The following is a 14,236-nucleotide window of genomic DNA, read 5'->3' on the forward strand; positions in this document are numbered from 1 at the left end:
ATATACACATATATATACGTATATATATATACACACATATATATATATATATATATATATACACACGTATATATATATATATATATATATATATATATATATATATATATATATATATACACACGTATATATATATATATATATATATACACACGTATATATATATATATATATATACACACGTATATATATATATATATATACGTATATATATACACACGTGTATATATATATATATTTATATTTTTTTATATATATATATATATATATATATACACGTATGTACGCTCACACCCACATATTGTACTGGTAATTGTTCTGTATTTTAATTATTTCTTCACAGGATCCCCATTTCATTTATATTTACTCTGCATTTCAAGATAATTCCAGAAGCAAATCTAAATGTTAGTTTTCAAGTGATTTTATTGCACAAATGTCATGTTTAGTGAAAGCCAGCATAGAAAAAGACGTTTCCGTATTGTTGAAACACAGCCTACTCTTGAATGGTGAAAGTTAACCACTGAATCAACATTTTTTAGTACATTTTAGTTGACACAAATTAGTAAAGGCTCTGTAAAAATACTCTTCATTGTTCGCATTCTTTTTATTTAATTAAAGGAATGTTAAAAAGATCTGACTGATGACTCAGTACATGGATTTTGTCTTGTGTGAAACTTTGAAAACACTAGATGGTGCTCTATTCCAAGCTGAAAGGCTATCAATTCTAGTATTGACTGTACATCTCAACAATATGAACCAAGTATGGAACTCCATCTGAAGTGTGCGCCAACCATGGTGGACTCATGCACGTTGATTGTACACATTTTTCTACTTTCTTAGCATAAGTATCCAGCAGCAGCTTGTGGCACTAACAGCAACATTACATTCAAGACATTTGGTGAAGTACAGCAATGCGATTGTATCTTCAAAAAATAGAAATTGGTGTGCATACTTAATTTTATCAATCTGTTTTCTGCACAAAAGTAAAGGCAAGTAAAAAGTGGAGCAACAGCATCAAGTTGGGAATTCTCAGGCAAAAGGAAAGTGTACGGATTAGAAATAGATGACTACATTCAAATACTGAATGCGGTCCAATGCTGTACTCTTGTGATACACCAGTTTTTGGTCACCCTTATGGTTCATTATACTTAAACAAAATTTGAGGTAACATCCTACACAAACCACATTGATTGGGATACAGTAGCATATGTCTGGAACCATGGGTAACTTAATAGGTGCATGACAAGATAAAATCAATGTCGATGCTCAAAAGTAAATATACTCAAGGTCTATTAGTCCTGTTTGTTTCACTCTTGTCGGTTGTGGCCAGAGAAGGAAAACTGCAGTCCTGTTACATTTCAATGAGGACGTGGATTACTCGTAAAAATCAGTAGCACCAACATGATGACTTGTCAATGACAAAAACTGCCAAATTTCACTTGTCTGGATGTTTGATGCCAATGAAGGAATATGATTGTCTTAAAAATGATCTATAAATAGCACAGACATTAAATATTAGCCTCTCGAGAGACATGATCACTCTAGATTAAATACAGAAGTTGGCCACAACATGAAAGTTGAATGTAAACTAAACACTATTTAATGTTTTACACATGGAAAGACAAACATTTCCCAAGAGTAAAAACGGAAGAGGGGGTCGCTTATCACAAGTCATGGCTGGTTGTCTAAAGTTTAGCAAAAAAAAAAAAGTGGGGCGGGTGTTTGAGGCTGCCTGTATTTTTTTTTTTTAGTCAGAGTACTCATAGCCATCAAACTCAACTTCACTTCCATTGTTAAAGTGGGTTCCGGAAGGGTTGGCGCAGTATTTGTTGTCATAAACCTGGCGGGGGAGGCCATAGGTGGTCATGCCCTGCTGGGAGGCTACTTTATTGGTGCCCATTTGAAGTGATATAGTGCTGGTGTCACAGTTCTCCAGATCCAACTTCTTGTCAAAAATGTGTCTTCTTGTTCCTGGTGCTGTCATACCAGACTGGCGAGAGAAAAGACAGGAATAAATTGGAAAACCGGTGGTTTGCCGATAGAGCAGTATGTTGCAAAAAAAAACGTAATTGTTACAAAAAAAATCCTATGTGGCTAATTAACAGTGCCCCCTGACCTGGTTGGCTCCTTTGTTGGTACCCATTTGTAGACTGATTGTTGACTGGTCCATTGGGTTCTCCATGCCCATTTTTGAGTCATAAAGATGGCGCCTTGTACCATAAGAAGTCATACCTTTTTGACTGGCAAGTTTATTGGTCCCCATCTGGAAGTGACACAAAGTATTTTTTATGACTATTCCAAAATTTAAAAGGTTGAAGACCACTGCCTTGTCAAATTAAATATGACTAAGAAGACCTTTGTAAGAAATATGGATTAATTTGATCATTCTGCCTAAACGTAGAATACCAGTAGTTTGCTACTGCTACCGACCTGCAAGCCGATGATGTTACGTCCCTCCCTGAGCTTCTCTGGAGCAAAGCGGCGCTGTTGCTTCTCGGCATACTTCACTCCCATGTCATACTTTGAGTGGAATCCCTTTGACTTGGTCTGGGGGGAAAAAAGAATAATGTATTCAAAACTAATAATATATATATATAAATGCCAGTCTTGTGTTGTATTTGACTGTTTTAACAATTGCGATTTGTGTTTCCAGTTGCCTTGCAGTCATACCTTAATTTTTCTTTACACATTCATAGGGTTTTTGTTTCAAGGTTAAAATTCCAGATATTTGGCTACAAATACCAGCTGGAAACCTAGTAAAAAATATTATCTTTATCATCAAGATTGAATTCAGAAGTATGTATTTTTGATGGTGGGTGGGGGATTATTTTTTAAATTATAAATAATAATAAATATAATATATTTACACATAAATAAAAGTTGTGGGCCTAGCCACACTATGAAAAATACAACTTGTGATAGGCCTAACTATTCATCTACTATATAACAGGGGTTGTATTCCTATTTAAAACTAGAAAAGCTGTTTCAAAAGAGGAGCAGGTTTGAGGCTTCAACTATTATCTGCTTACAATGTCCTGGAATTCCTCCCCACAAAGATTGTTTCATTCGACGGGAAGAGTAGCTCTAATGAGCGGTTTTGCCACCAGGAGAATTAACTATTAGTTGGCATGTAGCATGGCTGGTGAAGAGCCATGCTACATGCCAACTAATAATTAGGCATGAGGCACAACAACAATGGCACCCTAGACTACAGTTCATCATGCACAGACAGTAGGAGTAGGAGTTATTTATCTTAGGAAGAGAAACACAGCAACAAAATCAGAGTAAAGTGTTTTAGTTGATATTTGTCCTCACCATTCCTGCCAGAGTGATGAGAGTGGATTGAACCTGAGTATGGTTGGCATTCTCAAACAAGTCGTTGGCTTCAAAGATGTCATGAGGTTTCAGGCCATATTCTGTGATTGCACGGACAAAATTTCCAATGTTTTCCAACTGAAGAAAGCATAAAAATATGTATAAAATTAGCAACAATTAGTAATAATATTGCATTTTATTTTTAAAGACACTTTACATCACAGAATGGTACAACACAATGACATAAAAAATACAAATAGTTACAACAGACAAACCAGTTAAAAAAGAGATATAGTAATTTAAAAAATTAAATGTCTGTTAAACAGGAATGAAACAGGTTTACAAGGTGCCATCTAATATTTCCACGTCTGCATAAGGCTAGTAATTTACCAGCGATTGAGCTATTAGTTGCCTAGCAATAGAACAGAGAACATATGACAACTCCATCTGATATTATATTACCTGGTGCCAGTTTTGACTGGAGCGGTTGATCTTTCTCACAGAACCTGGCTGGAGAACATTAATGAGTCTACAAAGAAACAAAGTGATGTGAAAAAAAGGTCACAAATATATTGAATTCACATAACAGACACAGCATATTAGTGTGCGAACAGCATACAAAATTCTTCCCAAATATTCTGCTCATTCATTAAACGTGTGTTATGTCTTGATACCTTATTTGTAATAATTTAGATGCCCCATTACTAATGACATTACTTTTCTGTGACAAAAAGACAAATTCATACGCACACAATTTGGAGTGCTTAATCAGCCTACAATGCATGTTTTGGGGATGCGAGACGAAACTAGAGTACCCAGGGAAAAGCCACACAGGCATGGGATGAATATGCAAACTTCACAGAAAATCCACAACAAGAGATTGAACCATTGATCCCAAAACTCTGAGAAGGATATGCTAACCATTAGTCCATCATGCATCATTATTAATAACAGGGTTTCTTTAAATCTGAGGAATAAAGATATTATTTCTGATGCAGCTCAGAAATCGCACTCACTCGCAAAGCAGGACTCCATCTTTCAGACTTTCCATGAAGTTCTCTCCAATTTTGCTGCTGGTCACATCCTGAATCCATAGCCTAAGAGCCTCCTCCATATGAGGATCATACTTCCCTGCCAACTGGGGACAGAGCAAACAATTAAGGTCATCAAACTAGCAAAACTAACATCCAGACCCAATTTATGATTCAAATATCTTCTCCATCTGTGATCATTGTATTGTATTTAACTTAATTCTAACCCATTTATCTTTAGTTTCATTATATTGTGCATTAATGTACAATGTAAAGGTTTGTGGTAAGGAAGAAAAAACACCACTAAAACACCATAGGTACAGCTTGTTGACATGACAGGAAGAGAATCATAAATAGGAGATCTGAGGACCCTTGTCTACTTTTGTTCCGGTTTCCTCACTATGTCACAGATAAATCTTCACAGTCTAGGACAAGCAGCCAACACAAGCAACATTTCTAAGCTAGAGAGATGAGGATGGTGTAGCTTCCACTTGATCACACCAAACTTGGGAGAAACAGCTTTCCCAGACACTCCGACACCCTCCCCCCTCCCTTTGAGTAACCTACTCTCCCTCGTCGACTGGCCAAGCTCATATTTCTCACTCCTTGCTACAGTGGGGTTTTTTGAGAATATTCCCTTTTACAGTGAATGACATTCAGCCCATTAAAAACAGCCCAGACCTGCTTCCAAGCCAAAGTGCTTCAGTTATATTGTTTAACCTTCATCCTGTGTGAAGCTGCACTTGTTCAATACATATGAATCCAGAAGTGGCAATATCTGTTGGAGCCAAGTTCCTCCTGACATCCATGGCAGGGATTCTCCTGCAAATGTCCTGAAAAGGACACCTGGGATAAAAATGTTTCTTTAAAATACTGGTTTATACAAATCCAGCAGAGAGGCCACTGATAGGGGTCTACGATGTATCGACAGGCAGGAATATTTTTTGAGCAATAATGTCCATTCAGACGTTACATACGATAACAAAGGTCGTCAGGTTTGACAATAGAGACAAAATGACAGGACTACAGGACTGAAAGGTAATGACATCACTTTTTTTTTACTTGACTACAATAAAAACAAAGGACGAGTAAACAACCTGGACAAACTGACTGCCACCTACACCAAACCGTGAATTCCACCAAGGGTGGAAATAAAAAATAAATGAATAAATAAAATAAAATATTTCTCAATAAGTTCTTAAATTCGCTTGTAAGGGATTTCCAGAGTCTTGGTCGCTGCTGCATTGGTCAAAGAGCTATAGAGCTCACCCAGGACTCCTTCCATATCAACAAATGATTATTGCAGGATTATTTGATTTAAAAAAGGGGAAGATTATGCATTCTACTTGAAGGCATAGTAGATAAAGCATTCAAAAAAAGGATTCAAAGATATGTTAAAACTAACTTCAAGGGCTACTGTGGTCTTAAAAGTCTACTAGGAACCTATTTCTAAAAATGATTAGAAATGTGTTTGTGCTAAAACATTTTTCTTTTCCTTTTTGACAAGGCTTGGGCACAGTTAACTGAAGCAAATTCCATTACTTCTTTGTATTATTTCTTGGTCCAAGACTGGCACCAAGACTATATAGCAGATTTTAAATGCATATTTGATAATACTGATCATCACTAAAATTTATTGTACATTCAAAACTACTCATTCCTACGGCAATATTTGAAAATATACTCCAACAAGCAATATGCAAAAGTAAGTTATCCAGACATTAGGCCTTTGAATTTATCTAATCTCATGGAAAATGTATGAATATAAGAGTTGACGCTTTGAATTTACAAACTTCAGCATATACACCTCCAGGATTTGAAGATAAGATTAATTGTGATGTTTTTAATTATGCTGGTCTGTTGATGTCGATAAAAGGGGCTTCAATTAGAGCAGTGGTCTCCAAACTATTCCACAATGGGGCCACCATGAGTGCAGGATTGCATTACAGCCAAACAAAACAACATTATTTCACCAATCTGGGATCTTACAAGTGGAATCAGTATATTGAGGTCAGGTGACACTTGTTTTAGCAGTCACCTCATTGACTAAACTGTTTGTGTACCCACAGCAGTCATGAGAATTGGTTTGGGGACCCCTGATTTTATGGAAAGCGTTGCTTTGCTACTAACTGGTGGCATCTTGGTTCCAAGGTCTTATGTTGAGGTGAGCTAGTTTCATGCTACCATCTCATAGCGGTTACAAAACATTTTGGAAGGGATTAAATACTCTTGTGCCAGTAATTCGGTTTTGGCAGACATACTTTGTTCCCACCTTTAGGCAATTGAGGGGAAGACTGTATTAGGTAATCAAAATGGCAGTTTAAAAGCCAACAAGAACCAATAATCTGAAATAAAAACCAGGTCATGAGAAAAAGCAACGTTGTATCACCTGATTTCCTGCTAGGCAGTCTTCTTTTTGTCATTGAAACTTGTATTGGGCATGTATTGTTTCATAATTGTATGTGATAATAGACCAGGAGGGAAAATGATTGATTATATTATGAAACATAAAGTGCACAGTTTCAGTTGTAATTGTTAACAAGTTACTTCTTTTATAACGGATATGAAATCTTATTGCAAGATGCAAAACCTTACCTGAACATTGATCAAAGTATGAAATAGTCTTTGGACAGACAACAGCTAATTGTCTTTTGATCAGTTGTTTTTCATGCATGTTAGTTGTTTACATAACTTTGTCTAAACCAGTCCTGCTGTGTTCTTTCATGACAGTGTTTTGTCATTCTTGACTTTCATATAAACTGTTTAGGCTAAACACACTTTCTCAAGTTCCGAGCAAGGGTCCCGGTCACTCCTTAAAAGGCCATTTGTTTATGACTAATGTACCTGTCATTCTCCTGGCTTGCATGTGAGCTCCTCCTTTACATCACCAGGCTGGAACGCACCATGTGACTGTCAGAGGAAGACCCAGTCACCCTGACAAATTAACTCTGACATGGCAGCAAATTGTCTATGATCCTAGAGTAGAACACTAAACTAAAACTATAATATGTCCCTTCTGTTCAGCACGTCTTCTTACTGTATGAGGATAATGAGGATGGAATGGTTGTTCGAACAAATACAGTGTGACCTTCTGCACACCGAGTTTGAGCGGCCCTGATTCATCACAACACACAATAGCCAACTGAGAGGGAAAACAAAGCATCCTGCTAGATCATCAAATCCTGCTCATTGGAAGTTGATGAGAGGCAGATAAGGCATCTATTGAATTTGTGTTGACATTTACCTTAACAAATACTGCAATAATAATAATGACAAAATAGCATGTACAATTACATGGATTGGGCATTTATCACCATTAATGCCAGCCAATAATGCTACACTACATGTATTATTGCTTCAAACTTCATCATCATCAGCATGGTCCTCACTATGGGGAGTATGCTATAAACAGGCAAGACTGTTCCAGCTGAAATGTCGTAAAATCCGCAATTATTTAACCTTATATGTACCTGAAAATCTGCACAATACCATTAACTATTTCACTTCCATTGACGATGATAGACGTCTAATCATATGGCTCCTTTCATCCTTCTGCTGTGAATTTCAATTAAAGTTGATCACTATTAGACGTCCATCCATTGGAAGTGGGAGGGGCCGGCAACAAATGAAGGCTCATTCGCTGCCTAAACTCCCACTTTGAATGAATTGGACATCTTATGGCAGACAAAGAGTTCAAAATCATTTATTTCTTATCTAATAGCATGCGCAAATGTATTCCAACTTTTGCCAGATTCTGTATTCAGTATCTCTTGGTGATGCCCCCTTAGGATCACAGCAAACATAACATCACTAGACCACTGATCGTTATTCCGGTTTCCAAACAGTTTCTGTCAAAATGATTGAAAAGTAAGAAAGAGAGTAAGTAAGAAAAACCCATCTTACCTTACTTTTGACCTCGGCAGAAAGTCCGAATGCAGGTCCACTCCTGAAATGTTGTGACATGTTGCTGCTAAGTCTATTTACAATGCGAGTAGGCAGAGATTTAAAATGGACGGAATGATCAAAGTTGTGAGTCCTGGACAAAAGAAGCACGCGGGATAGTTCCCAAGTGATCGGATAGTATTTAATATTATTCAAAGCTGTTCCGTTTGCACCAAGTGCGCAATGTGCACGCAACTTTCCGACACTTTTCAGAATGTGCTTTAAACGCTGGCCAACTGCGTCGCCTGTGATTGGTCGAGAAGATCGTCCAATCACGATGCATCTTCCTCATCGAAGATGGTGATGTCATTGCCTCGGTATTAGTTTAATCTGTCACTTTTTCCACTTCTAAGAAACCCAGGGATGCTTTGCACTTTAGTGAACTTTAGTCACTATCTCACATGACATAAAATAAAATAAAAGGGGTAAAAAAGATCTTTCTTATCAGCACTAATGATTCGCCCAGACTAGACAACTGGAGAAAGTAAAATATGATCTCTGCCAGCCCTCCCACATCAATTGGATTGCCGTCAATGGCACTGAAACATGACAATAGGCCGTGGATGAAATAATGATAGTATGTTGAATAGTTTTATGGTTAAATAATGCATTGGATAGATTAAACATACGAACAATCCTGCAATTAATATAGTTTTGCAATTGATCTAGAAATTCTAACAATTAAAAATGGATTGGCCAATGGCACTGAAACCTGATCATTGGCCGTGAATACATTTATGTCACATTAATCTGTCATAGAATTTTGGAGATTTATCAATGTGCGCATTTTTTTGTCATTCCATCACTTTTAAGTTACAAAAAGTCTCTGAATTCCTATGACAGCATTGTTAGAATATTGAATAACGGGGAAAAAGGACTATGATTACATAAAGTGGCGCTATAGGTAGTGTCGGTGCCTCAGTGCTGATGTGACACCCCAATTGGTGCATTCTGGACTCAGCTCTCTCATAAGCGGTTTCCATACTTTAGCTCGCAGGTTAGCGGAGAGCCAAATGCACCCATCAAACGAGCCACATATGGCACTTGAGCCATAGGTTCCCTACCCCTGCACTACTTTATCAGCAAGCGGAATGACAAGGCATCAGAGTGAAATATGTAAATTAATTATTTTTGCTATAGTACTAAATTCATATTATGTGTGAGGAAAAAACAAACAACGTCAAAAGTTAATTCATGACAAGATGTTTGAATAAATGTATTTTAAAAAGTCAGTGTTGGTAAATGCTTTAGTATTTCTGCACTAACACTACCACGTATACTTGGTATTCAGCTTGCCTGATTTTACACAGGAGCGACTCGGAAAAGCCTGACATCACTCAATTACGTTGTTTCCTTTTTTAAACTGGGTAAACCCTCTCACCTATTCTCTCTTTATCTCTCCCTCAAACACTCGCACGCACGCAGGCGGATGACAGGGGAAGGAATGCGACAGATTCAGGGGGTCTGTTAAGCGGAGCGACAGAGTAGGTGGCTCCCCAGAGAGAACATGATTCACCCCATGCTCTCACTTTTGTTTGTGTCACTAACAGACACATGGGCGACGTGCCAATCTAACAGAGAGGAGGGAAAGAATGGACAGATGGCGCATAGAAAAATGAGAGTGCACACACGCGTGCGTGCACACAGAAAACTCAGATGATGTACTGCTGCAGCAGTCTTCCACTAACCTGTGAAGTTTCACTGGTCCCTTACAATGAATTCGTCTCGTGACTGCATAATTTGGACCTCAAAATCTGTTCTGTATTTCAGATAGGGTTGATACATACATATATATGTACGTGAGTCTAAGATTTAGTCATCGGATCTTGTAAATCTGCTGATTCTGAGTCTCGGTCCAATATTGAGGAAATGTATAAAGGAGTGAGAAATAGTATATCCAAATGTCTTTTTTTTCGCCACCAAATTGGTGCTCATTGGTGCAGTGGTTCTTTTGCCTGACTTCAGTGCAGGCAGCATGGGATTGATTCCTACTCTGTGGTGATGTCAATGTGTGTGCGAGTGGTTGTCTCGCTCTGTGACTAACTGAATTGTGACTAGACTAGTCCGCCTTTTGCCCACAATCTGCTGGGATGATCCTGAGGAGGATAAGTAGTGTTGAGAATGAATGAATGAACAGAGCTATCGCAACATTATGATCATATAAAAGAGTGATTTTAATGAAGCAACAAACAATCATCTATCATCATCACTGTCACTGAAAGAGTTAAGATGAACTGTATTGAAAAAAGGTTCAATAAAAACTAGATGGGGATCATTAACCTATTCAACTCAGTTATGCCTACATTCATGTGCGAACCAAACAAGTCTCCAATAAACATTTCAGATAGAGGATGAGGCAGCACACTTGTGGCTTGTAGAATGGACACTTTATTTGGGCATGATAGGAGTAGCAAGAGGCTCTGCCGACTGAGAAGTTATGTCTTGTGAAAAAAAATACCTCATACTTGAAAATAACAGACTACAGTTTGATATTTATTCTGCGGTGGGGTTCATAGTTTATGCTGGCCTGATGTCTTAACTAATTGTCTATTTTAACTGTGTTGCGTAGTATCACACGAAGCTACTGTGTAATCAGACAATTTGAGGAAAAAAGATCTTGCTGTTATATTAATTGGACTATGTAAAGTTAAACTATAAAAGTCATTGTATTTGTAATCACTTCATAGTATTTAGCCACTGATGTTTGCATGTCTAAATCTAAAATAAAACACTTTTGGAAAAGCATTACATAAGCAACACCAAAGTTGTTTATATTACTCTGTGGTAATTTCTAGTTTTTCCTTTCCACTGGTACTAAAACTGACGCATCCCAGAAGAGTATTTAAGAGTGTTCGTATGCATCAGTGGTAGAACATCTTGAAAAGGAACTTCAAACGGTTGGTTGGATGAATGAGACAGCAAACAAAAGAGTGCAAGGGACGAAGCTGGTGAAATTATACAAAACTACGGGATAGGAGGAAGGAGCGGAGATAAAGAGGGGGATTAGAGTAGTTTCAGGAACTCTCTCGCTCTCCCCACCCACTTAGTCTTGTCCTCACTTTGCTCTGCCTGACTATTTATGGTAGAGGGCCCCAAGATGCTGTAACAGTGAAAGGAGGTCTAATAACTCCTACCTGTGGTTGCACTCCAACAGGAGGTATCAAACAAATCTGTATTTGGTTAGACTAAAAATGTCTTGACGAGTGAAGTCTTAGTATTAGTAGTCTTAGTTCTTAGTATTATCTGTATATGTTTCTTTTTTTGCCCTCCAAGGCGGTTGTTTATGACTTATCTGGTTGAGGGTTTCTTTAGGGCTGTCACAGCTGGAAAGGCAGCCTATAGTAGTACCATGAAGTAGTGACCAATCACTGGGTGTACATACTGACACCGGGTTACTTGACAGTGTTAACCTCAGTTGGCTTCTAGGGTGTCAAACACAAAAGTTAAAACATTTTTCTAAATTACAGCTCACATAAGGCTTAGGTGATATATGAATGTTAGTTATCGCCGTTGTTTCTTTTTTCTTATTGAGGCTAAATGTTTTTATTTTACCAGAAACAACAGTTATTCAATAGAGTATTGCATAAGAAATAGTTTGTTTCTTTGTGAAGTTGTCACTGTGTTTGGGGGGGTAATTGTTCATTTGCTCCTCCCATTAAAAATGGAATGGATGTTTAGCACCATCATTGATATCCCATGAAAGGATTAAACATTTTAATTTGAACTCTGTCTGTCTATTGTTCTCAAAACCATGAAAAGGGTAGCACAACTTGATTCTGATACCTTATTAGACCACTCAGCTATCCTGACTTAAAAGTATCCGCAGTTATGTATCGATAGATTATAGATCGAATAGCTTTGGAAGCAATAAAAAAAATTGTACATCCGCTATCCCAATAAAGAAAGTTACAGGGGCTAAACACCTTGAATCTGGCACCTTGGACCATTGGGCCATTCTGACACATTAGCAAGAGGTGTTTCTTGGACTTAACACTGAAACAAGTTCTATATCTTTGGCAACAACCAAAAACTGAAGCATTAATGAACCGAACATCAACATTTTTTTGCCGGGAGTGGTATTTAATCCATAACCCCCTATTGAGAGACCAGAAATCCCATCTGGCATAAAGAAATTGGATGTTTCTTGCTTGAATAAATGGAGGAGAAAGGCTGGCCCTGAGCTAGAGCCTGACATCTGTGGCTGACAGGAGGTTGCTTTCAAGTTTTGATCCATCATGAACGAGGCTAAGCATCCTTTGCACTGTCTCCAGGCGAGGTAGTAGTTTTAATCTGCTTGCACTGCCATGCGCCAATGACTGCGAAACTCTTTCCTTCCCTATGTAAAGTCTTTTTTTGATTCAATCCATCTGTGTGTCATGGGCTTTTACCCCATCTAATGGTGCACTGTGAAATAATTATTACATTACCTTATATGAAATATTTTTATTTTCATGCACCTCCTCATAATAGACCATTTCCCTTGACATTTCACCTTCTTATCACCACCTCAGTTAGCACTCTTCCACCCCTCCTATGCAATTTAGCACATTCTTTAGCACTGTGCACTTTAGCTGACTCAGTATTCTTAAACATGGGCTTCAATATATATATATATATATATATATATATATATATATATATATATATATATATATATATATATATATATATATATATGTATATATATGTATATATGTATGTATATATATATATGTATATATATGTATGTATATATATATATATATATACATATAAATATAAATAATATAATGTATATAGTGATAAAATGACTTTTTATATATATATATATATATATATATATAAAGTCATTTTATCACTATATACATTATATTATTTAGGACAAATTAATTGATGGAGAATCATGTGGCTTTTTAATCCTTTTGCTGTGAATTTGAATGAATTTATCATAAGGAAACATTCAAGTTGAAGTTCATTCAATGCCAACCAAGGTTCTCAGTTTAAACAGATTGGATGTGTATCGCTGTCAACAAGATTAGCAATTCAAATGTCTTAAGATGTAAGCACATTTTTTGAACCCACTAGCCGGCAGGCTGGGCTGGGCTCCTGGCAGAAGACATATAATGTGTGAGGTCACTGATGACACGAAGGTGCCACTTGTTAACAAGCTGTTCTAAAAAGTTATTCCTATCAAATGCCAGGCAGAGGCATTAAGCACCTTGTAAAAAAAATCTGCTTGTTTATAACTGCTTGGAATGTTGATTCTTGATTTGTTTTTGTTTCTCCAAGTCTGGGAAAAAGCTTCAACATAAATTCCTTATGAAATAGAAAGATCATTTTGATCCATTTGCATATAAAATTCAGCTGGGCAGCATACCATAGTAACATCTGTTCGGTGCCCACAAATGACATATTGAAAACACATTAAGCCTCCTAAAGTGGGAAAAAGGAGACCTGACAAAAGCCAGCTAACAGAAGACTGCAAATCACTTTTGCAGAAGCTCGACAATGAAAAAAAATGTTGTGCTTTCAATTTGATTTAAAAAAAAAATCAATCTGGTGTCTGATTACAGCACCAATCTAGCATTTCATCGGTGTACCAGATCTGGTGTTGCTGTGACCACACATTGTAGTAGCAGGAAAAAAATTCATTGAGTCTCTTGTAACTCCATGTGACCATGTTTGGTAAAGTTCCGCGTACAAAACTCTGACCAAGCCCCTTAAGACCTCTCACAGCTCTCATGTGCACACACAGCTGCGATAGCCTCAATCTTCTGAGGGCCCCCTTTGGTTTATACCCTTTTTATTATAAACAAATAGTTCCTCCATCTCCCTACGCACACATTTTTGGAGGACATTTTACTACAGTGCCAACAAGTAGCAAATATGGACTATAACTGTACTGTATGAACTGGATCAATATGGGAAAAAATGCTTGTGGGCAAACAGACTCACACAAATCCTTGTTT

General features: G+C 37.3%; 1 protein-coding gene across 1 annotated transcript; it reads right to left on the minus strand.

Moving 5' to 3' along the window:
* Positions 1-405: 405 nt before the first annotated feature.
* cnn1b (calponin 1, basic, smooth muscle, b) lies at positions 406-8,530 on the minus strand. The gene is made up of 7 exons (XM_077619428.1): positions 8,250-8,530; positions 4,332-4,453; positions 3,778-3,844; positions 3,316-3,453; positions 2,431-2,547; positions 2,117-2,263; positions 406-1,990 (listed from the first exon to the last, which is right to left on the minus strand). The coding sequence occupies exons 1-7, from the start codon at positions 8,307-8,309 to the stop codon at positions 1,748-1,750; spliced, it is 894 nt and encodes a 297-aa protein (XP_077475554.1). The 5' UTR covers positions 8,310-8,530; the 3' UTR covers positions 406-1,747.
* Between the last annotated feature and the right edge of the window lie 5,706 nt (positions 8,531-14,236).

This window comes from Stigmatopora argus, chromosome 14 (assembly GCF_051989625.1).
Source record: "Stigmatopora argus isolate UIUO_Sarg chromosome 14, RoL_Sarg_1.0, whole genome shotgun sequence".
Lineage (NCBI taxonomy): Eukaryota > Metazoa > Chordata > Actinopteri > Syngnathiformes > Syngnathidae > Stigmatopora > Stigmatopora argus.